The 26,325-nt window shown below is 37.3% G+C and overlaps 1 protein-coding gene across 1 annotated transcript in view; it reads right to left on the bottom strand.

Annotated features, from left to right (window-relative positions):
* LOC102695281 (A disintegrin and metalloproteinase with thrombospondin motifs 16) overlaps positions 1-26,325 on the bottom strand; it is an 81,566-nt gene that overhangs the window by 33,620 nt on the left and 21,621 nt on the right. The window contains exons 4-10 of the mRNA XM_006635930.3: positions 23,569-23,842; positions 21,857-22,059; positions 20,431-20,514; positions 19,038-19,197; positions 14,298-14,403; positions 12,971-13,108; positions 8,463-8,616 (exon numbers count right to left, since the gene is read on the bottom strand). Of these exons, the coding sequence (XP_006635993.2) occupies positions 8,463-8,616; positions 12,971-13,108; positions 14,298-14,403; positions 19,038-19,197; positions 20,431-20,514; positions 21,857-22,059; positions 23,569-23,842 (1,119 nt within the window). The remainder of the gene's footprint in view (positions 1-8,462; positions 8,617-12,970; positions 13,109-14,297; positions 14,404-19,037; positions 19,198-20,430; positions 20,515-21,856; positions 22,060-23,568; positions 23,843-26,325) is intronic.

Raw genomic sequence — 26,325 nt, 5'->3', positions numbered from 1 at the left:
GCCTGTACTGGTTGCACGAATGGATGGTTTAAACAGCAATTCAACTACCAGTTATACTTTTGTCTTACTGTGAGCAAATGTCTGAAATGGCACCAAAAAGTATTTGTGCTGAAGCTTATAAATGTGCTGATCATACAGACCATCATGCACTTACAGTACCGCTGCAGGCCTAAAACTAAGTGGCAATAAAAACTGCCTTTCTTCAGGCCAACCTTGTAAAGACATAAACTAATTGAATCAGTTTCTGGGCCATAGTAGTGACAACATTTTTTTCTTAATCTTATTGTTATAAACGTTTGTCTCTGACTTTTACAATGTGTCAGGGAACCAATACGTGGAATAGGAGGATCCTTATGCGTGACCGGAATCCCACAGGACACAGAGTAGCAAAGGGACAATCCAAAAGACAAAATCCAAAGGCAGGGTCGATAAGGGAGGCAAAGGGTCCGGTAACAAGAGATAGTCAAACAATTCAAAGGCAAAATCCAGAAGGCGAGGTCAAGAGGCAGAAGCAGAAGATTCGTAACAGGAGATCAGTCAAAAAGGTTAGGAAACACGCACTGGAGAATACTAAGATAGGCTTCTCAATGGTGAGCGTGGGAAGGTGTGCGAAGGGGGTTTAAATACTGAAAGGAAAGGGGTGTGATTGGATGATTGGTTAGGGAGTGAGAATTTGAGGAATCTGATGCATGTGAGAATGTGCTGGGTTCAATCAGGGATGAGATTGGGAAGCAGAGGTTCCGGGAATGTAACGTCGTTTGCGAGGGAGAGTGTGGGGCGTGACAGTACCCCCCCCTTTAGGGTCGGCTCCTGACGACCTCAGAGAGCGAGTACGAACAAAGTCATCAATGAGGCTGCGATCCAAAATATCTTTCTCCCAGACCCAGGAACGTTCCTCAGGACCATAGCCCTCCCAGTCGACTAGAAATTGTTGGCGACCTCGGAGCCAGCGGGCATCCAAGATCTTATTGACCGTGTAGGAAGGCAGACCATCAATGAGTCGTGGTGGGGGTGGAGGTGGCCGAGGCCGGGAGAGGGGGGATCTGTGGTAGGGTTTCAGGAGAGAGACGTGGAAGGAGGGGTGCACCCTGAGAGTTGGAGGAAGAGCAAGACGATAGGTTACAGGGGTGAGCTGGGAGAGGATGCGAAAAGGTCCAATAAAACGGGGTCCCAACTTATGTGAAGGCTGTCTAAGGGGCAAGTTTTTAGTAGACAGCCAGACAAACTGTCCTCGTCGTAGTCTGGGCACAGGTCGTCGATGACGGTCAGCGGTGGTCTTCTGCCGCAAGGAGGTCTTCAGGAGGGCGGATCTGGCTTGTCTCCAAATCCTCTTGAGGAAAGTGAGGCGCGTCTGGAGGCAGGGAATATCCGAATCAGGGATAGAGTCCGGGAGAAGAGAGGGTTGGTATCCCAGGGAGCAATAGAAGGGAGACATCCCAGTGGTGGAGGAAGAGAGAGAGTTATGAGCATACTCAGCCCAGGGGAGGAGAGAGACCCAGTCATCTTGAGAAGCAGAGACGTAAGATCGAAGGTAAGTAAGAAGGTCCTGGTTGGTTCTTTCCGTCAGTCCATTGGATTCAGGATGATAGCCAGACGTGAGAGATGTGGAAGTCCCGAGAGATTTGCAAAAAGTTCTCCAGAATCTTGAAATGAATTGAGGTCCTCGATCTGATACGATATCCTCAGGAATGCCGTGAAGTCTGAAGACATGAAGAATGAAGAGGTCAGCCATGTCTTGAGCAGATGGGAGGGCAGGAAGAGGAATGAAATGAGCTGACTTCGAGAATCTATCTACCACGACCATAATGGTAGTTTTGCCTTGACTCTCAGGAAGATCTGTAAGAAAATCCACTGAGATGTGGGACCAAGGTCTTCTAGGGGTTGGGAGTGGTTGGAGTAAACCGGGCTTCTTGAGACGGGAGGATTTGGACATGGCACAGATGGGACAGGCCTGCACGAACCCAGTAACATCAGTCCTCATAGAAGGCCACCAGAAATGTCTAGAGATGAATTCCAAGGAACGTTTGACACCGGGGTGACCTGCAAATAGTGAGTCATGACCCCAGCGAAGAACAGTGGAGCGTAAGGTATCCGGAACAAAGAGTCTGTCTGGAGGACACTGAGGGGGAACGGTTTGGTTGTGAAGTGCACGTTTGATTTGGTTCTCCAGGTCCCATCTAATAGCAGCCACAATTCTCTCAGGGGGTATAATGGGTTCAGGAGGGTCCAAAAAGCCAGGAGGATCATGGAGGCGAGATAGGGCGTCAGCCTTTATGTTCTTGGATCCCGGTGTATAAGTAATAAAAAAATGGAACCTAGAAAAGAAAAGTGACCAGCGGGCCTGGCGTGGATTCAAACGTTTGGCAGTTTGTAGGTAAGAGAGATTCTTATGATCTGTAAGAATAGTAAAAGGGTGTAGGGCCCCCTCCAACCAGTGTCTCCATTCCTCCAGGGCGAGCTTGATAGCCAGTAGTTCTCGGTCTCCAACATCATAATTAGTCTCGGCCCGGGACAATTTTTTGGAGAAAAAGGCGCAGGGGTGGAGGATACCCTTCTCTCCATGACGTTGAGATAATATGGCACCGACTCTGTTGGCTGAGGCATCCACCTCAAGAATGAATGGAAGGTTGGGGTCTGGGTGACGGAGGAGGGGGGCTGTGGTGAACAGTCTCTTGAGATGAAGGAAAGCTTGGTCCGCCTCAGGAGTCCATTTCCCTTGATCATGACCTTTTCGGGTCAGGGCTGTAATGGGGGAGACGACAGAGCTGAAATTCCTAATAAAACGGCGGTAAAAATTGGAAAATCCTAGGAAACGTTGAATTTGTTTTAAATTCTGGGGGGTTGGCCAGTTTTGTATGGATTCAGTCTTGGCAGGGTCAATTTCAATGCCCAGGGGTGAGAGGATGTAGCCAAGGAAGTGGATTCTGGTAACATGGAAAGTACACTTTTCCAATTTGGCGTAGAGTTTGTTCTGAATCAAACGATGAAGAACCTCACGCACATGAGAGACATGTTCCTGGGGACTTTGGGAAGAGATCAGAATATCATCCAGGTATACCAGGACATATTTGTGCAAGATATCCCTAAAGATGTCATTCATGAACCCCTGAAAGACAGCAGGAGCATTAATCAGTCCAAACGGCATTACTTGGTATTCATAATGACCGTGGGTAGTAATGAATGCCGTCTTCCATTCGTCACCCTCCCGAATGCGGATCAAATTATACGCACCGCGGAGATCCAGTTTAGAAAAAATAGTGGCGCCCCGGAGTGATTCCAAAGCCGATGAAATCAGAGGGAGGGGATAACTGTTCTTGATAGTTATGTTATTCAGACCGCGATAATCAATGCAGGGTCTGAGAGAGCCGTCTTTCTTTTTAACAAAGAAGAAACCGGCGCAGGCAGGTGAGGAAGAGGGGCGGATGAAACCAGATTCCAAGGACTCCTGGATATAATCTTCCATAGCCTGAGTCTCTTCGTTGGAGAGTGAATAGACATGGCCCTTAGGGGGTAGGACCCCTGGAATTAGGTCTATAGGACAGTCAGATGGGCGATGAGGCGGGAGGGATAGGGCCTTCTGTTTACTGAAGGCTAGGTGTAGATCCGAGTACTGGGAAGGGATATTGGGGAGGTTATCTTGAGATATGCAGGAGACGGAAACTTTCTGAGGAAGCTGACAACAATGCGAAAGGCAATGGGAACCCCAGGCTGTGAGTTCCCCTTGTGACCAGGAGATGTGTGGGTTGTGAATCCGTAACCACGGGAAACCAAGAACCAATGGGTGAGAAGGGGATTGAATGAGAAAGAACCGAATGACCTCCTGGTGGGTGGCGCCGATGCGAAGAGTGAGGGGAGGGGTCTGCCACTTCACCAGACCAGGGGAGAGGGGGGAGCCATCAAGAGTGAGGAGCCGAATGGGCTGGGTGACTGGCAACCGGGGAATATTCCAGGACGAAGCAAGTCCAGAGTCCAGGAAGTTCTCTTCGGAGCCCGAATCAACAAAAGCAGAGAGAGAGGTCTGTCCAGTAGTCCATGACAGGGTGGCTGGGAGAAAGAGTCCAGATCTGGGAGAGGAAGAAGTGACACTGGCCATAACAGCAGGTGGATAGGAGCAAGGAGGGCGACTGGGGCAGGCAGCTCGGAGGTGATCAGGGGAACCGCAGTAAAGGCAACGCCCCTCACGACGTCGGCAATCTCTTTCCTCGGAGGTCAGTCTATGGAAGGAAGGCAGTTGGGAGGGTGTGGGAGGGGTCCGATTGTCCGACCTTCGCTGTTGCAGCCTGAGCTCTAGTTCAAAAACTCGAGAAATGAAGGAGTCAAGTGATGGGAAGTCCAGGGGCAGGTGCACAACGTGATCCTTGAGTTCATCAGATAATCCAAGGCGGAAGTAGTGAATCAGGGCATTGTGATCCCAAGCGAGTTGAGCAGCCAGAAAACGGAATTCGGAAGAGTAGTCCTGAAAAGAGCGAGATCCTTGAGTAAGGGAAGTGAGGCGTGCAACCATGAGGTGGCGAGAGTGCAACTGCCCAAAGGCAGATTGTAGAGCTGTCTGAAAAAGGTGGAAGTTAGCAGTCTCAGGAGCGTTTCGAGAGAGGAGATGTCCAGCCCATTCCAGAGCTCGTCCAGAGAGGCAAGATACCATAAAAGCAATTCTTTCTCCATCGGTGGGGAAGCAGTCTGGACGGATGTGGAAAGCCATCTGACATTGAGTCACAAAGCCCTGACAACTGGAGGAGTCGCCATCAAATTTTTCCGGGAGGGGAGGGGGTAGAAGATTAGTTTGTGTTTGAAGCGGGGGTGCAGGGGCAGGAGCTGCAGGTGGGGGAGACGGCGGAAGTGCAAAGTGGTCAGCTAGTTGCTGGACTGCAGTAGTTAGCAGGTCCAGATTCCGGGAGTGTTCAAGGAGAATAGAAAGTTGACTCTGGTCCGCTGGATCCATTTTAATAAGGCTCACTATTCTGTCAGGGAACCAATACGTGGAATAGGAGGATCCTTATGCGTGACCGGAATCCCACAGGACACAGAGTAGCAAAGGGACAATCCAAAAGACAAAATCCAAAGGCAGGGTCGATAAGGGAGGCAAAGGGTCCGGTAACAAGAGATAGTCAAACAATTCAAAGGCAAAATCCAGAAGGCGAGGTCAAGAGGCAGAAGCAGAAGATTCGTAACAGGAGATCAGTCAAAAAGGTTAGGAAACACGCACTGGAGAATACTAAGATAGGCTTCTCAATAGTGAGCGTGGGAAGGTGTGCGAAGGGGGTTTAAATACTGAAAGGAAAGGGGTGTGATTGGATGATTGGTTAGGGAGTGAGAATTTGAGGAATCTGATGCATGTGAGAATGTGCTGGGTTCAATCAGGGATGAGATTGGGAAGCAGAGGTTCCGGGAATGTAACGTCGTTTGCGAGGGAGAGTGTGGGGCGTGACACAATGAAATACACAGCTAGATTCTGTATAGGTGCCTTGAACAGAGTCCTTGACTTCGTCTGGTAAATCTTGAATGGCAGGACACTTACAACTACATTGACCTCACACATATTGTGGAATTGTGTCTATCTGATTACATACAATGATTTTCTGTACCCATAGTTAACGAAATGTGAGTAAAATGCACTTAGCTTAGTTTAACATATTTTTGTCTTTATTAAATTACAATATGGTCAAATGTGGTTAGATGTATTGATAGTGTATTGTGCTGCAATATAAGAATTCTTACACTACTCAGTGCAAACTGGAATTAATACATTGCAAATTTTACAGTTCAGTAACTGTCTTCACTGTGAGCTGCCTTAATTAATTTTTGGTTCTGAAGGCCATTTCTGCATTGGCAGCTGATTGAGCTCTTGTATTTATAGCTACATTGACAGCATGCCCATCTTGTCACTGGACAGTCTTGGCTCTATTACCATTTACTGTCACTAAAATTAAGTTAAGCTTGTTGAGTAACACACCAGTGCCTCCTTACAGTCTTCTCTTTCATATGTAAGCTTTTTTCTTGAAGGTGGAGGAAAGGAATATGCTGTTTATTCTGAACTTCAGGACAGATAAAAAGGAATGTGTAGATTTGGTAATGTACAAGTTACATTTGAGCACAGCTAGATACATTGGGCAATTTAATGTGAGGTTTGAGTTGAGAGCTGTTTCAGCATGTAGGCTTCAAAGGAATATGTACAGGTCAAATCTACACTGCTAAATGGAAAGAACAAAATAATGTTTCAGCTATGAAGCATTTTTAAGTATTGAGGCTTTTTTTTTCTGCTTTTCAACTTACTGTACAATCAACCTCTACTTGTACTAATGTAACAAGATATAATCTTGTAAACTGAACAAGACAAGTACAAACTGAAGTCCATGAAGAGTTCTAAGTTTAGTCATAGTTATACTTAAAGGTCTAAACTTATGAGTGTGAGAGGAAATCAAGTTTAAAATTAGCAGTCAGACACCTAGACGACCCAACTATACTAAAGGTTATGAGTCTGTCTAAAACCTAGTATCACATATCTGTTACTAAAAAAATGAGGAGAAGGACTGGTTTAATAATCACATTAAGCTTTACAAAGATGAGTTAATATAATTTTCTTTAATCTCTTTTAACCTACTTGATCATGACTTTATGTTTTTGTCATGCTCACTGATTATTCCTGCAAAACTGACTCTTCAACATGACATTTCTTAAATGAGGAACTGAATTAGGGACATTAATCAGCATTACACACGCAATCACAAATCTGCTTCAAAGTGTTGTGGGTTGCTTCTTAAGCTCTTCCAAAACAAAATTCCCAATGTAATTTGTTTAAAGAAAAATCTTAAGCAATCATTATATAATCAGAAGTAGTGAAACACACAGAACACACATAAGGGTTATTACCTGTCAACTCAAGCATGTAACCACACTGGCTCAGAACTTAATGAAACTTACTTAATGCTAAGTCGTGAAGAGAAAAAAATTATACACTGCTCCTAATTTTCTCCTTTTAACTAACAGTACTGCTAAATACCAATAGAGTTTGAGCAAAGATGTAACATTCTTGAGTGAGTTGATGGGATGAGATAACTCAGGGTGCAACAAGAAAGAAAAGGGGAAAATCTACTCAACATGATTTGATTTTAAAGAGCAATAAAACACCTAAAGAACTTTTTTAATTTATAATTAATTATTTATTGAATGTGATTGTAGGGAATCATTTTTTCCCTCACTTGCACTAAGAATCAAGAAATAAGACACTAAGAATCAAGAATTAAGAATCATGAGCCTTCTTCTTATTTATTATGTAATAAAGATACAGTAATTCTCCATTGTTTAAAACAACTTAGATGTGGGCAATGGAAACTGTTCCAGCTGAGTTTCCCATTGGCAAGTATTCAATTTCTATTTGGTATAGTTACCCCAAAGGCCTTCTGCAATTCTATAGTAATTTTCCAGTGTTTAGGACAGTACTTATAGAATAGCATAAATAGCAAACATTCTCTACATTATCAGCCATCTCAGGAGAAATAAAATACTACAAGCACAAACATGTAACTAAACAAAATATGATATTAGTTTTTGAAACTACTTTTTTTGTGGGACTATCCTTTTTAAAGTTGAAGTTGTTAGCAGCTCCTTTAATAGCAGTTCTTCCATCCTAGAAAATGCCTCTTTTGTCTCTAAAAAAAGGTGCAGCAAAAGTGCATAAAAGAAAGATTGATTACACATCCTGGATTATTCATATGCAAGAACCACTAGCTGTTTCAGTACAAAATGTTCATCCATAATTTTTGGCTTGAAATCTGTTTTTATTTTCTATTTCTATCCTTATTGTACACTTCAACCTAATGATTTATTTGTACTTTTTAGATTTGTTTGTATTTTTTGTTAAATTTAAGAGATTAAAACTTTTGATTTTTGTTGTCAGCGCATACTAGCTACAGTATTTAAAGGTGAAAAAGACATAAGCAGAAATTCAACAGGTAGACAGGTTTTTTTTGCCAAGAACTCTAGTCCAATTGCTTTCAAACTGCTTGACTCCAAGGGAGATCAGCACCATCAGCTCCCTCTCAATTGAGCTAAGACAACCTTTTTGGTTTTATACCTGTCAAATCAAACCATTTTGGGGGTCCAACTGAACTCTGATTTGAATTCTGCTCTCCTAAGAAACTAGGTATGAAAGCCCTCACACAAAAGAGAGGAGACAGGTTGCAAGTGGGAAATTCAGCCAAGAAAGGAAACCAAAAAGTAGTCGATTCATCAGACCTTAATACAATACAATTTCAGAAATTACTATGGCTAAATTACAGCCAATCAACAAATAATTCCCCGAGAATGATCATTTTCATTTAGATGGCATTGAAAGACATCTTTCATATTTGAACTTATTCCTTGTGCTCCCCTGGCATTTAATTAGAACCGTCAATAATTTGTTCAAATCACAAGGCCTCCTAGCACCTCTAACAGATTTGTTAGACTCATGGTTGTCTACTTGCCTTTTTGAACTCCAATTTGCAGAGCTTGGCTTTCTCTCCAAACTGCCACTTGCACTGTGTGTCAGCATCATACAGCTCTCCTGGCAGCTTCTCTGGATACTTATACTCCTTCACCGATTTTGGCTCATCTGCAAGACAGGTGGCCTGGGCAGAGCTGAAACAACAGGAAAAATGTTCATCACAGTGACTCTGAAATCCTGATCTTTAAATTCTTTTTTCATTGTATCTTAAATAAAGTGATTGTTTCTGCATACATATTATATGTCATTACTATCCATAGAACCATTTGGATTTAAAATGCAATTCAGCTCCCATGCAGACTCCTCGTGTATTTAGAAAGGAGGAATATTCAGATGCTATTGTATGTTCTTCCACTACTACTGGTTTGTAACGGCAATGTAAACTCTTATTTACTTAACTGACCAGTAAATAACTTTAACTCTAAGTGGAGAAAAGTACCTAAAAAGTGTAGAATCAAAATTAATAAAAAAAAATCCATGATTAATTTAGATTATTTCCTTATTCATGTATAATAGCAATTTAAGCAATCACAAAGTTGATTGTACCATCATTTTTCTGTACATCGCCTTCTTTTTTTGTTAAGTTTATTTATGAGATGCCCTGGCAGTATTAATTTTGCTACATACTACAGGAAGACTGTAATGATTTATAGTTTCATACATCCAGTCTGGTTTCAATTATCCTGAAAATACATCTACGTTCACAATATGAAAGCGCATCTGGTATCCACTTGTAGAAATCGGTTACTGAGGAATAGTATCCAAGGTCTGAGACTACAGACTACAGCATGTTCTTATGTAGTCCTTTATTGAGGTCTCTTTTAGGAATATTCAAAGAGTAGAAAATGTTTGCATAAAACAATAATCTAAAAGCTTTACTTTTAATCAGTGTTGCTTTTAATCAGTGTTAAAAACCTCTTATAAAACAATATGGAAGAAATGGCCAAATCTGCTTCTAAGCCATTTGTCTCAGAATTGAGTCTCAAATTTAACATTAAGAGTTTAAGTGAATTCTGGATTGAAATGTATAGTTTAAAGATATTTAAAGATAAAAGGGAAATAACTAAAAATGAAATACAGGTTGGAGAGATTCAAAAGGTAGACAAGTATACATCATTTCAAATGAATTTAAACTATCGTTACTTGAATGCACTTTGTAATGAATTCCCTAATAGCTAAGTAATATGTAAGACCAAATACTGTGTTCACTAATTATTGGGAAAGCAAAATAAAATTGTTATTTTTGCTTTACAATCAAGCAATTTGAATTTCTGAGCATTAGATTAATACAAATGACAAATTAATACAGACACAATATAAAAATACATTTTGTTTTATTTTTGATTAATTCCATACATAAGTTTATATAGTAAACTCTTGTAAGTCATATTACAAGAAAAACAATCTGAGAGTTCAACCCAGTGATTTCAAGTGACCATATGTATTGGGGCACATTCACTTTAAGGACATTTCAGAGTGTAAAAGTCAGTATTTGGCTGCACATCCCATTTGAGGTAATAACTGCATGAAGTCTACAACCCACTGAGCTCACCAAACTCTCTGTGTAATCATTCGAGACACTTTGCCAAGCCTTTGCTTCAGCCACTTTGAGTTCTTGCCTATTCTTGGGGTGTTCCAACTTCTTTGGTATGTAAAATGCATGCTCAGGATTTAAATCTAAAAATTGACTTGGCCAGTCTAAGATTACACTTTTTCTCCTGATGAACATCTTGTTTTGAATTGGTCATATGCATTGGGTCATTGTCATGCTGCACGGTGAAGTGCTGCCCAATAAATATGGAACTATTTTTCTTCTACATGACATTACCATTAACATGCTTCAGGATTTGCATGGAAGTACAAATATAACACAAACATTTTATGGACAGATAAACCTGAGATAAACCTTTAACAAAGTGAGTAAAGGGTTAATGTAAAGTGAAGAAAAGGAACTACAGATACAGTACTCTAAACAATACTACTTTATCTGTATAGCATTGTGGAAGCTACTTGTGGAACTGACTTTCTTGCCTGTACTGATTTTATAGGTAATGATGGCAGCAGAATGAATTATGACGTTTACAGAAACATTTTGTCTGCATTTGTAGAAGAAAATACTTCTATGATATTTTTATTCAGTGAAATTAACAATGAAAGTGAACGTGACCAAATACTTACAGTCACTTGAAATCAATGGGTTGAAGTTTTGATTTTATTCTAATACGATATCCAACATGATATTCCAATACGTTTGAAAACACTGTGTTTGTCCTGAATAAAAAGGTCTATTAAGCAAATTATGTGTTTTAATGGAGCCTTAGTTACACAGACAGCATGTCTGCCTAGTCATTAGACAACCACATTTTGAATCCTGCTTGCAGTATTATAAAGCTTGCTCTGCTGTCTGCAAATAATTTGGATTTTTGAAAAGAAAGACTAATTGCTAATTTTGGGCTGTGCAATTTCATTTTATGCTGAAATACTGTGCACAACATTTTAATTAAAGGCAAAGTGATTTAACATCATAAACACGTTCCATAAAAGCCACATTAAATGATGGAATTAACTTAAATTTGATTTAGTTTGACAGAAGCACCAGAAAAAAATAATTAACCTGCACTGAATATGATTAGGGAAAACAACCCATTGCAATCTGGAAAGTGCATATGTTGCAACTTCCAAATGAATATTGGAAATAAACATATTCTACACAGTATTTGTAATTGAGACACCATTGTTGGCTATCCTTAGGCAAAAAAATCCAATATTAGAGTTTGCATTCTGTTTAAAGTGCAAATGCTAAATGAATACAATTGGGCTTTAATCTATTGTGTATTCTATTAATTTCCAAGCTACCCAACTCCATAGAACTTTTATTATTCATGCCTGGAGACACATAGTTTCCACAGGAATTTTTTTTTGATTAATTTAAAAGTCCTTTTGATTAATACAGGATTCCATTATTGTTGCAAAAGATTATAATAGCCTGATTCACATTACAGAAGTAGAAAAATCAACTGCTCCATTACTTTTACTGCTTTAGATTAGTTAACTCCAAGAAATAATTACTTGAGAATGCACAGTAGTTCAGTTTTATTTTACTTATTTATTTTACTACTATATTAGTTATGAGTAATACACTGTTGTTTTAACTTTAATTTTTGTTTTCCTTTTATAACTTTTATATTCCAAAAAAGCTCAGTTTATGCAGAGTGAACAGGTACAAGTGTATTGAACAATCGTTTTATGTTGTACTAAATATTATTAAACATGACACAGCTGTCTTTGAGCTTTGTGAATGATTTTCAAAAGTAGTTTGAGAATATACACAGCATATACTTATCTTAAATAACTTAAAAAGTAGTACAGACAGCTAGAATTACGAAACAAAATACTTTTGAAGTACTGTAGTTTATGGATAAATCATCTTAACCCATGTTTTCCACCCTAAACAGAAGTAACAAAACATTGACATGATTATGATTTTTATTTTTGTGGAGCCTCATTACAATATTCATCCTAACCTCTACTCTACGATCATATATTTATTATCATATACAGGTATATTTAATAAATAATACAGTATATACATTAATATAGGCAATAAGACATACTGTATAGGCAATAAAGCAGATAAAGCAAAAAACTTGGCAAACGGGACCCTATTTAAAACCACAAATATGGTATCATAACATAAACTAGTAAATAAGAAGAATCTGGGAAGGGTAATTACTATGAAGTCATGGCCCATTAATAACTTACTTGAGGAATTAATGTGTCGCCACAAGCTAGCGATAGGATACTTCACAGTTAATATAACACATTGGTAAATTTAGTGGTTTAGGAAGCCTATCTTATTACACAGACAGTCATTCAGACACTGGCTGTAATACAAGACAAACTGGAGAAGTATAGAAAGCATGACAGCTGAATGTTCCCCAGTGCCACCTATATAAAACTGTACTGCATATTATCTGCTTTTAAAGATGAGTCTAATGTCTGGACCTTTACTGAGTTAACCAAAGGGACAGGTTTGTGACCAAATAATATTTGGGCTTGGCTTTTGCTACGTCTACATGCTGTAAATAATTAATCTACAGAAGGCACTCTCAGTTTCCTTCAATTAAATTTTTTTCTATAATTTTCCTATACAGTAAGTCAGCAATACAGAGTGCCACTGTTATCTATTGGAGGAGTAAAGCATGATACATATGACAGCCTTTGAGTTCTTGGAAGAAACAAAAGAAAATACTTCACTGCATTGTGGTCATTACAAACTCCATCAGCAAGGGAGAATTAAAAAAAATGCAATCACCAATTTTAAACAACACTTGGTACTTTGCCTGAATAATTGAGTTGTTTACACACTTGTGCAAGAGAATGTTTCTTGGATAAATGACCAATAAAACTGTATGTTTTAAAACATGGTCAACAATGGGTATTCACAAAACTGGTACAGAGTTTGAAAAACAGAAAGAAGTGAAGTACCTTAGAAATCTATTGAGATATTGTCGACTGCAGTCAGACCAGGAGAAGATTCCATTGTGCCCAGCCAATGTTGGGGACATGATGTTACCTTCAGATTTCTTGCACACATTTCCTTCACCATCATGAATCATCCCAAAACTGTAAAATACAAGGTATTATGATGTTACATACTGAGGTGCATAGATTTTGCTTGTTTTTAATTTCTTACTCGTATCCTATTACATTGGCTATCATTGCTTCTCTCTAAAATGTGATTTACTAGGAAGTCCTGTGACAGAACACAGGCTTGCTCATGATTGATCTGCTGTTTTTTAGGACTGTATCTTTCTTAACAGGGAAAATTGGATCTCGGAGGTGACTATATTGAACAGAGTGTAAAACGAACTGCAGTGGAACAATTGCATATTTCCAAGAGTTTTCAATATAGTATACTGTATATTGTATTTAAAAGTGCAAAATGCAGGAGAAAGGCAGAGGGATTGTAAGAGCAATGGCATCTGTAGGAAGGAGCTATTGAAGTCTAAAGAGATCATGATATAAATACATACTGTAGATACAACCACAGCACAGATACACACGGTGCCTTGAGAAATTATTTGCTCCCTTCCAATGATGTACCATTTTGTTGGTACATTTTGTTGAAATGCAAATGGTATCTAAACATTTTTAAGTCAATTTGTTTAATCAAATAACATAACAAAAACCGTAAAGAAAAAGCAAAACCCCATGTACTGTATGTTGATTTCATAAGCATTCACCCTTTTGCTACCACAAAACTAAATCAGTTTGAGTGCACAACATTACATTGCCAAGTCACACAATTAGCTGAGAGGCCTCTGTCTTTGTGCAAAAATAGTGGTTCGCATGATTTAAGAATGAACACAGCCACATGTGTAATACAGTATATCCTGTCTAAAGTTCTACAACTATGCTTACTAGCAATAATATTCTCAATTTTTAGCTATCTTTATTCTAGTCAGAAAGGGGACTAACCAGCTTAAGAGTCACAACAGTGTAGTGAACTGTGCTAAAGAAAATTCATAAATTTTATAAAGACGAAATTAGAGGAAAATACCAGATGATATAAACTACTAAATGGAATCTTTCTTCAAGGGGATTCAACAACTTGTTCACAAAATATTAAACCCTTATCACCACAGAGTCTCTGCCAACAAATAGCCTTTGTGAGATGCTTTAACCCAAAAAAATACAGTGTAACTGTTCTGCAAAAAAATTTACAGTATTTCCTTCAAGCTTCTATGAAGTATTGAATGATTTGTGTTTCCTTTTCTGCAAATATTATTAGGGAAATTAAAATATGAATTACTTATGTCCTGATTCATGTGCAATAGTGAAGGCCAGCCCAAGTCCAGTATCCTCATTGATGGTACAGCTGCGGTATTTACTACACATCCCACTGATTGGTGCAAAACCTGAAAAACATTAGATAAAATAATTCACTTTGATGGGTTTTGAAACATGTAGCATGTAGCATAAATATCTAAAAGATTTCTGTTTTAATTCCAGAGTATATTGTGCATCAGTTCTAGATTCTATCCTTTATGTTTTAAATGTATTTGTTCATAAAATTATAATACAACAGGTAGGGACACAACTACAGTATAAATAAACTCTAACTAAACTATGCAAGACATCACATAATGTGAACATCATTTGGGGACACTAGATGCTTCCAACATCTATACAATGTATTATGCTATTTGTAGTCATACAGTATCTTAAGGGCCTAAAAAATGTAATATTAACATTGAAATGCCTGTACAAACTAACCTGAACAGTACAAATGTTTCCCTGTAAACCTGTTACAGACTTCAGTCTATGGGATACACAAAAATTCCCACATATTATACAAATGCTGAGTAGATATTAGACTAGATTCTAGACAAGAACAAAGAACATTGTTTCACTTTTTGCACTTACTAAAGATTCAATACAAGGTCTTGGTAAAAAATCTTTAGCTTTTATTTAACCTTTGAAATCTTTCTTTAAAATAAATATACTTTACTGGTATTGTTCCAGTTTCTTGAATACATCATATGAAGCTTTTCTTTGTATTGTATAAAAATTGTCTATAAAGGATAATAGTGATTTTAAGCAAGTGCCAAAAGATGCTTTTTTCTGACTTTACCCATTTCTGAAAATCCCACAGCTTGCTTTCATTAGATGGACAAAACAGCAGCAATTCAGAACACCTGTACTTTTAGTCAGCTGCAAAGCCCAATGTTAATGGATTAAAGACTTTAAAACAACAGAACCTTTCAAGAACACATGCTCAGACTGGGACAGAAAAGCCGCCTGAGAACTTGGCCTGGGTAAAGAACTGAACAGCACCGCTGTTTTCTAACAAGTGCTCAGATAGCTTAAGTATCCTCAGAGCAGATGAACATTAGTCTTTAATCTTATCTGAAGGACAGGACCTCCACTGGTGAAATCCTTATTACTCCCCATCCTTAACACATCTGCAGCTTACACAACACATGCCTTACTCTGGTCTCAATAGGTGACGCATTTCCTAGTTTTTATACCATAGCAGAGCCTGAAACATTAAACTACAAATTGTGAATATGTATTGTTTATGACGTTCTGGCAAATCATTAAAACTGTAAATCCTAAATTTGGCTCAGGACTTCGTAATCTGCATCAGTGCAATTGAGAATATCCTTTGTTCTTTTCCAAAGATTTTTAATAAGGCACTTACTGTATACACTCATCCATCACTCTACAAGGGATGTATTAACTTTTGCTATTACAAAGTGCTTATTTCACTACCTGTTTTTCACTGTACAAAGCCATTTTCACTAGCTTTTCCATTGTGATGTTGCTTATTATTTTTTATTATGGGATATGATCATTATTTTTAACCCCGTATCAGCACAATATGTTGCACTGCTCCAGTCACTACAAAAGCAAAGAAAATAAAGAAACTATTTCCCTTGGCTATTAAACTTGAAGTGATAGCAAGAACCAAAAAAGGCAGGGAGTCAAAAAAAATTTGCATCGCCTTGAACTTAGATGTTCAACTGTTAACAGTTTTTACAGATTATATTTATGGTATCAACTAATGTACAGTACACGTGCTAAATGAGATAATTATCAAAAATATTCAGTACTGTTCTGATTTTGACAATTCAGTATGATTAAAGAAATAATGAGAAATATTGGGAAATTTTCTAGACTTTGGGCTTGAGTTGAAAGCTTTTATATGTAAGTTTGTCAGGAACGAATTACCTTTGTAAACCAAGTGATGTTTTTACATATTTATTAAACATTCATTCAGACTACTAAGTGGTATTTAAAATGTTTTTGTGAAGTACTAATGTTTACATCTATGGCTTCATATACAGTACCTTGGATAAGTATTCAGACCCTTGCACAGTTTTCACATTGTTCTGCTTTAACACTTGCATCCACAAAGAAATTAATATTCATTGTATACAAGCTTTACTCTACCCATTCAAAGCAAAAACAATGAAAAAGAAATAAGTAGGTAACTAATATGAATGAAAAATGGAAAAGCCAGGATTGCATAAGTTTCAAACCTATGGTAAATATACAGTACAGTGAATTGCACAAAATTACCTTAATGAGCCAAATCCCTGTCACTGGCCTTCTGTGACAAGGGTGGAGCCCAAAAAATGATCATAAGTGATCAAAGAGATGACGAAGAATGTAAAAAAGATTACAAATGAGAGGAGGCCATGCGGACCATCTAGCCTGTTAGGTCAAGAGAAGTAACTTGACCCAAGGTCTCATCCAGCTTTTTCTTGAAAGAAGCCAGGGGATCAGCTTCAACAGTCATGTGAAAAGCAACTCAGCTATGTTGCTTCGTGATAATTTAAGATAATTCTTTTGGGATCCACCTGTCACAGAAGGCTAGTTACAGGGATTCATCAAAACTAACTCAGTAATTAGAAGATGGCAAAAAGATCATCAATGTTATTATTGTTCTATAGATTTCTCCCAGAGCCATAGGATTCCTTCTGTGGTGTCAAGGACCCAAGCAGCAGACGGTTCAAATTGAGCAACATTAGACAAGGTCAGGGCCCACTGGCACAAGGGAAAAAAGTGTGGTGGCTGCCAAGGGTATACAATCATTCCTTTGGTGGCAGTAATGCCAGCCAACCACACATATTTCTATGAAAAAGATAAATCTATATAGCCGTCATTATTCAGCAGCAGGACGAAAGGGTAGAAAAGAATACTCCACTTCAATACTATACAAAATATCACACATGCCCTTCTTCCACCAGAACATCTGTGCATTCCTAGACCATATGGAAAAATGTTCCTGTAGGTCCTGGGAACACAGCCTTTACTTCAGGGAGTCAGTAAAATGAATTAGAAGTTATTTCTGAGGGGTAAAATAGGTTCTCTGAATTAAGTTCAATGAGATTAACTGGTCCAGGGTTTCATGCAAAATTCTGATTACTCCACATAGTATTCCAGGAGATGCTCTCTTCTAGTATTGATAAGTTTCTTTGCAACTATCACTGATTTTCAATAAAGAATAAAGCAAGTACCTTTTCATGTCCTTATTTCAAGCACAGACTTAACTATGAAGAATGAGGAGATCTTTCAAAGCAAGTAAGATATAAATAAAGCATGGATCAGGAGAAGGGTACAAAAATACAGATGTCTTTGAATATTGTGTGAGTACAGTCTAGTTAACTATCAAGAAATAGAAGATACTGTAAATCATATCAAACCCAACTCTCCAAACTGAACAATAAGGAAAGAAGGAAACAGGTGAGGGATACCACTGTGAGGCCAACAACAACTTTGAAAGAGTTGTTTGGATCAGTGGAGATGGAATCAGTCAACAATACTCAGAACACTTAACAAAACTAGCCTGTATGGCAGAGTGCACAAAGCAACCCATCACTACAAAATACACCATCTCAAAGCCCTCATGGAGTCTTCAGGCTTTGTGATCCTGCAAAACTGTGGGAAACAGTGTTATGATCACTTGAGATTTAATGTGTACATTACATTTGATGCTGGCCCAACACAGCACATCTCCCAGTCAACACCATCCCTGCACTCAAACACAGTGTTAGCAGCATCATGCTAAGGGGATGTTTCTCCTCACTAGGGACAAAAGTGCCAATTTGAAGGAAAATTGATTGAAGAATGTGCAGGCAAAAGCTAGGGGAAAATCTGTTTTACTCTGCTAAACTGGGGCAAAAAAATCACCTTTCAATAGAATAATGCTCTAAAACAGCACTTAAGTGACTTAAGAGGTAAATGTCTCTGTGTGAGCAGTCAAAGTCATGACTTTACATTGACAATTTGCGGAAAGACTTGAAAACTGCTGTCCATGAGTGATTCCCAGGCAACCTGAGTGAGCTTGAACAAATCTGCAAATAAGAATGGGCAAAGACTGCATCAAGTCAATGTAGAAAGTGGTACAGATCTAACCAAAAGGACCTGTGGCTGTAACTGCTGCCAAAGGTGCTTCCACCAAATATTGAGTTTGATGGTTTGAATACTTATTCTTTTTTTCTCTATAGTCTTTGCTGACATTTAATATAACTTATCTTACCCTTAAAAGTCTTCAGTTTGAGTGTTTTAAACATTAAATGTGGGTGCATCATTTTGTAATTGCACAAAATGGGATAGGAAGAGTATGAATACTTTTGGAAGACACTATACTGTACATATTGTACTGTAGATGTATTCTGATGTCTCTGAATATACACACGGAACCCTGCAATTTAAATGTCTAACTTTTCAGGTTTTAGAGATGGTGTAAATTTAGTGTACAAAATTGAAGACTAGAAAAGAGATGGGAAGAGTTTATGAACAACAAATTTGTTCATTTTCTATACATCTGAAGAATTGTTGTATGCAAATATCCTGAAGCAAATGGTTTTTAGTTATCCTCTTTTTCAGTCTTAACAATCTGATGGATGTTTTGAACAAAAAAGAAGCGCCAAATTTCAGACTCTCTAAAAATATTCCTTAAATATAAGAAAATCGGGTTGAATGTGGTGGAGACCGGTAAAATACATAGTGAGACTTAATTTCTCAAATCCTGTAGGTTTACCTAGAGTATCACAAGGCTCATTCTTCCAAGAGCAGATGTCAAGTCCAGTCAGTAAGATGGCATGATCATGGCGTTTGCCTTCCTTCCCACTGACACCAGACTGCCACTGACAGAAGCTGTTCAAAGTGTGGTCGGCATGGTGATTGATGACCAGTCCAGTCTAACATATCCCCGACCACCAGGAGCAGGAAATCAGAAACAAGAAAAGGAAGAGATTGGAGACATTTCAAAGACTTTTCCTTATTTGACCTTATAAGAGACGCAGAAACAAACATGGCAGGTTGTGACCCACGGCACGTTTTGCCTTAAGACATCAAATGGTACTTAGCACAATCATAAAGATAAGTGAGGGCATGGAACATTAAGCATTCATTTGCACTAAATATAATTAAAACCAAGAACCAACCAATTGGGACAAAAATAAAGTAGTACATTTTTCACATTCCACACTCAATGGTTCTCTTAGAAAATTAAATTAAAATTAGCCAAGGTGTACAAAAAACAAACATAAAATTTTCTCCACACCCACTACCAACTCCCATTCAATTATTCCTGAACTCTAAATTGCCTGGAAGGATTCAAGCCAACTATACACCAGTGATTAAACAAGGTTCCATACTGAGTGATTTGAAGTGTCACTTGAAGTACATGGAGATATTCAGCTAGCACCTCAGAACTAAGAGTCTAGCACATTTGGTTTCAAATGAAACTTTCCCTTGTAACCAAACTTCATTAAATAATAAAAAAATGGCAAACATATTTTTAAATGATTTAATATATAAAGATCAAGTGCTTATACACTACAACATCCTGTTTAATTAAATTTGGCATGAATTGGCAGCAAACACAAATAATTTAGATGTGTATGACTCACAGTAGCGATACATTAACTATTAAAGTCTTGTTTGTGAATTAATAAAACCTTTAAAAAAACAGTATCACCGTGTTTCAAATACAAAATGTATACCTCATACGACAGCTTTGAAACACAATGTTCAATAAGAGAATACAATATATAGGCATTTGAAAAACAGTAATTATTATTTTAAACAGAGATCAGATTAAAAAACGTCCGTACAAGCACAACTGAAAATTACAAAACCAGCTCTTGTTGTCATGTTTGTTTTTATTTACCATGGGACTTCTTAAGGTATACCTTTACATGAATAGAAGCCTACCACATCAGTTTGGTATTTGATTATATACATATATGTTTCATTATATACTGTACATATCTTAATATACATTATTTTAAAATAAATCTGACAAATAACTGGACAGATGAGGTATATAAGCCTATTTATTAGAATGTGTTTGCCTTGGGAACAAAGATAAATGTAATAAAATGAAAATTTGAAGTACTTTTCTGTCAAAATACAGATAGAGTACATACCTGATCCTCTTCAAGAAGAATTAGGCCTACTATTACAATGTTAATGTTTCCTCCTATTGTTCCATCTTTGAACAGGGCAGACACCTTGGAGACACAAGAAAGTAAAAAAGTAAAAACATTTTTGCCTAACATAGAAAAATATTAAAATAGACCTCAAACAGAGAGAAGTTAGAGAGAAGTCTATCATTGTGAATTAGACCAAATGAGCATATCCCTTCACTAATGTATTTCACCCCTATATGCATACAGTATGTGCTGTATGACAGCAAAAATATAGTACATACAGTATGTATAAGTACATATACTGTACAGTGAAGAACAAGGTCAGTGCATGGAATGCTTTCAAAATTAGCATACGATGGGACTTTTTCATTGCAAAGGCAGCATTAACTCCAACGTCTTTATGAGCAGAAAGTCCACAGTGTTCTCCGAATGGCACAGCTACCTAAAACTCACAGCTACACAGAAACACCCACATCATTTTTTTTAACAAAATGGATTCAAACTATGCTCTGACAAGCAGTGTTCAATACAAATATGTTTTTTGTGAATGATAAAAAACACAAAGTGTAAAAATACATGCGAATTTGTGCAATTTGAGACCTTTCATTTTCAGTTTGATAAAACACCACCTGGGCACACATATACTGTATTAGGATTGCATGATTAAATTAATTAAAATAAATAATTGCCTTACTTTAAATCAATCACTTAGGTTTTGGGTTGAATGGTATATTGGTATAAGTATAAGTATATTGTTATACTAGGTTATACTCAAATACCCCAGATATTAATTCCTCTTAGAACTCCCTGACTTCCATAGTTTAGAGCACTGATAGGCACTGCTGGTCCTGGAGGACCACAATGTCTTCTGGTTTTCAGTTCTGTTTGTACACCTAATGACTTGATTTGAATCAAAGTAAAATAATTTGTCACTCATTTGCCCAAATGTCTGTAAAATACTGTGATGTGAAATGAGTACATATAGTACTTCATAATCCTTCACTATTATTTGCACCAGTACATAACTCAGCAAAGTTACTCTGACATATTAAATGGCCCACACACTTCCTTAGAGATTCCTCAGGGTATTTCAGAATTTTTTAAGAGGACCACTTTCCAACTGCATGTCCAACCTTGTAATCCCACACAATTGTTAATGCTGTGAATATGCTTCTTTTGATTTGAACTGTGTAATATTCAGAATGATGTTTAAAGGTAGTCTAGTAGTTTTACACATTTAGTAACTAAATTGACGAGATTGACATATGTTTATGTTAGTTAATACTAATAATGTATAACAACTACAGTCTGTATCAAATAGAGTCCACACATAAACTTGAACTTGAACACTTAAACATACGAGATACATACAGTATGAAACCAAGGCACAATTTGAAATAATAATAAAAAACAGTTATCTTACCATATTCAGTATCGTCAGTACATAAGTAGTGATATTTTCCCTTCCATGATTTTCCATCATCTTTTTGTCCACTACCACCAGGGTCTCAACATTCATCTTCTGAGATCCCTGAGACTTGAACATAACAGCCCGTTTGTGCCTAGTTATATATTTATATTCATCTGGCAAGATGTATATGTCCTGCTCTGGAGGCTTGGGCATGTCTGTTTAATAGAAACAAATAATTCAACCTGTTAAGAAGCACAGGGAAAATAAGAATTTCATCGTAAATACCAATATCTGTCTAAGAAATTCTTGGCAAGTAAACAAATAAAATATGTAGCAGAAAATTTGGAAACCCAATGAGGGAATGCTTTTTGAATAATAATACTTAGGTAGTTGAATATATTTGAAAAACATAAAATTAAAAATGAGCATTGCTTATTTTCCTTTAGATGGATTACAGCACTGCAGTATAGACAGCTCTCCGGATCAGCCTTTGTTAGCTTAATTCCTCCCTTCAAAGAGTGCTCTTTTTTGTGACCCTGCTTCATTGATTTTCATGATAAGAAGAGAGTTTAACTGGAATTTAGCCCAATGGGTTTAGTTTCCCAGACAAAACAATGCCTTGACCAAATCCCTCAAAACACAAGAGGAGGCATGTAAAAAGTTTAGCAGTTTATAGAATATAAAATAAAAAAACAAATAACAATACATGTGGGGGTTGGCATGGTATAAACATTATGATATTCCAGACTTATTAGTTTTGTATTATTTTTTCAAATTAAAATGTAATGAAAATATATAATACATCTTTAATAAAAACAGAACAGTTGGAAGAAATTACATTTACAAACAAAACTGAATGGAAATGGAAATCACGTCCACCTATGCACAAAATTATTTTGTATACTTAATGCACTACTTCAAGAGTTCATTGTTTATTGTCATTTTTGAAAATGTTTTAAAGAAAATCCTAACCAGTTTAGAGGAGTCAAACCTTGAAACAGGTTATGTCAAACCTATAGATATAGAAATTAATCAATATGTGCTGCTTATCAAGGGAACCAATGCCTTTGTGCAACTGGTACTGTATGTTAGAGCCATACTTCAGGTAGACTTCCCAGGACTTCTTAATGGGATTCCTGGAATTATTGCGAGATAGGAATGTAACCAGTTTGCCTTTGGTGATCCACTTGTGAACATGGATTATCTGCGATGTTTTGGTATCTAGGGCCCAGAGACCACCAAGTGGTGTATGAAGAGACATGGGCTTTTCCAGGATTCAGGAAAAGAATGGTACAAAATTCCACAAGACGACATCTGCAACATGATGCTAAGCATGCGTTACAGATATACAGTACTATATGCATTGTATTGCTTCCAATAGCAATCAAACAATTGTCTGTGACTTTAAGACTATAAGACCTGTTGATTAGACTTGTTGTTGACAAATGTTAATCTGCATGATTAATTTACCTGCCACATTCAATCAATTCAAATTTTCCTGATGATTTTTGAACCAGTTTGCAAATTTGTTACTGTTATAGGTTTATTTTGATGCTCGTTATACATTAAAGATGAGAGAAAATGTGTAATTCAAACCAAACCTGGCCACTGTCGTCTGCATGAATCTGTGTGTCATAAAACTAAGTTCATTCATTAACACTACTGACAAGCAATGCGAGCAAATAAAGAGACGTCTTGGGAATAAGAGGAAGGCCCTTACATACATTTCTTGCGCCTTCCACAGTAATGCTGCTTTTGCCTTCTCCCATGCTTGTAGTCATTATGAAGATGGTGATGGTGATGTTCTCTGCTGTGGCCTTGAGGTCTATCAACCATTATGACTTCATTGTCTGCTGCGTGCTTGTTGGTCTCTACAGACCTCTTGTAAAGGATATGAGGCTGATGGCTGGCAGAGGCAGTGTAGTTTTCATTCAAGGCAAGATGCTGAGGTAGAGGCTTCAAGAAATAGTCCGTATTCTGTGTCCTGATCAAACCTGACTAGAAAAAAAAAAGTGTATTAACTCCATATGGCAAAAGTAATTGTTCTTGAGTACTTTTTTCCAGTATTGGCAATGATAGTATTGTTTTATGAAATGAGCTTGAGGGCCAAATGCCCTCTGCACTATTGCAAATTCTATGTTCTTTAGTACAGTATCTCACTTACTTTCATGTTATTATTCCACCCATCTACCCATCATCTAACTGAGTTATCCAATACAGAGTTGCGGGGAAGCCACAGCCTATCCCAGCAAGCAACAGTTGCAAAGTAGGATACATCCTGGATAGGATGCCAGTCCATCGAAGAACACACACAGACACAGGCATGCACTCACTCACACCAGGTCTAATTTTCCCAGAAGCCAGTTCACCTAACAGTATGTCTTTGGACAGTGGGAGGAAACTAGAACACCCAGAGGAAACCCATGAGAACAAAGGGAGAACATACAGTACAAACTCCAAGAAGTTAGCACCAGAGGGGGCCCAGTGTTGCAAGGCAGCAATGTTAACTACTGCAGCACCATGCTGTCCATTTTATTATTCTACAATTTATTTGACCCAGTTTAAGTAATTGACCAATAGTAATTGACACAATTTTGCATATTACAGAAAGATGACTCATATGCTGGTGAATTATTATTGTACTAATAGTTCATTTAAATACCATTTTTTCCTCCTAAATGCAGTACTTGTCTCTTCTCCTAAATTAGTGCATTTCTGGGACTATAAGAATTTTGGTTGATGTTTTTATCTCTTTTCTTTTCTGATAATATTTACTGATTGAAAAAAGCAATTCACCCCAGAATGCTCCTACTGTAAACAGTATATGGATAATTCAGACTGAAAATATGATGGAGGTCCATGCATTACAATACAAATACTGCATACACCACTGGAGGCTTTAACACACACATTTAACATTTTTAGACTAGACACTAGTGATTACAACTTTAAAACTAAATTATAAAAAATACTATAAAATGACTTCTCTTTAATAGTTCTGTGAGCAGAGATATATGCATACAAATACGAATCGCTATCATGTAATTGGCAAAACAAAAACAACACAAATTAAACAAAACAAAAAGTCATGGGAAATTCCTGCTGGCATCTGCTGCTCATGCATGGAAAGTTTAATTCCAGTCTTATCCCACAAAGATATTTAACTGAAGGCCTTTATTTCCAGAAATAGATTATATCTGTTAACACAGTCAAATATACACAAATCTGTTAGACAAAATATTTTACATAAGTAACATCAAGAACTCGGAAAGTTATTAAGCATTTTAATTTTTGGAAAGTAACTTAATGAGCTGAAAAAGTGTTATGCTGAGCTGGCTGTTATCTTAATAGATTTTTCAATTATTAGTTCTAGAATGAGGACCATAAAACACAGCAATTAACAATAACATTGTTTCTTCCAGCTTGCTAAAAAACTAGGACTGTGCTAAATAAGAATTTCCACATAGTTTTCTTTAAGTCAGTTTCTTGACTGAACTTCTTTAATTTCAATGAAAGGTATGCTTCTTACTTTCACATATAGTTTATTGTGTGTCTGTTGTGTCTCAACCTGGTTTTAATTCAGAGAAAGTTAAATTATTTGTAATTGTCCATCAATAATCGGATTATTTTGGTTGCACGATAACTTAATAATTGAAATAATTAATCATAGGCAAATTACAAATGTTAAGAGACAACACCATTTCCCGAGAGTGCAATTTAAAAATGCTATCGCCTTTGAATTGATGTAAGAAAAGGAGTATTAAAGTCATGTCTTATAAGAAATTATACAATCTGTATTCAGCACAAACCAGATGAAATGCAAGACACATGGTGTATTTAAACTTTCAGTTGCTTGAAGAACTCTTAGCTTAAACAGACAGCATAGAATTTGGAATGATCGTGGATGGAAAGAAGGGAGGATAGAAAACAATATGAAAGCATGATCTCTGATGAGTTTCGGTGTTTTTGTTTTACAATCCCAACAATGTGAACAAAGGAACAAAGTTTAATCCTTCACTGAAAAATACTAGGGATTTTGAGAGACTGAAATCCTGCAGAGAGGCTCTTTATACCATGTTCTGCATGCATGAAATTCATCTTTAGAAACAAAGTGCCAATTATTTTCCTTTTTGGAAACAATTGGTAACAAATAAAACCTCCTCCCATGGAATCTGGAGTTCTCAAAGCTTAAAAGAAAGTAAGCCAAGTATCAAGTAAGGTCATCTTTTGAACTTGAGTTTTGTTTAAGCACAATTTTGTATTTGGTAATTAGTAGATATTTGGGATTTTATCTTTTAAATCCCCCCAAAAATGAAAATTTGAAGTAGTTTTCTACTTAAATATGGATACATACCTGATCTACTTAAAAAAAGAATCAGACCTACTATTACAATAAGAAATATATATATATTTATTTTTAAATCTTTCAAAAGCATTGTGTCAACAGATATTGTAAAATTATTCGACAACAGAATGAAGAA

Source organism: Lepisosteus oculatus, chromosome 10 (genome assembly GCF_040954835.1).
Source record: "Lepisosteus oculatus isolate fLepOcu1 chromosome 10, fLepOcu1.hap2, whole genome shotgun sequence".
In the NCBI taxonomy this organism is placed as follows: Eukaryota; Metazoa; Chordata; class Actinopteri; order Semionotiformes; family Lepisosteidae; genus Lepisosteus; species Lepisosteus oculatus.
This window is presented reverse-complemented; position numbering and strand designations above follow the sequence as displayed.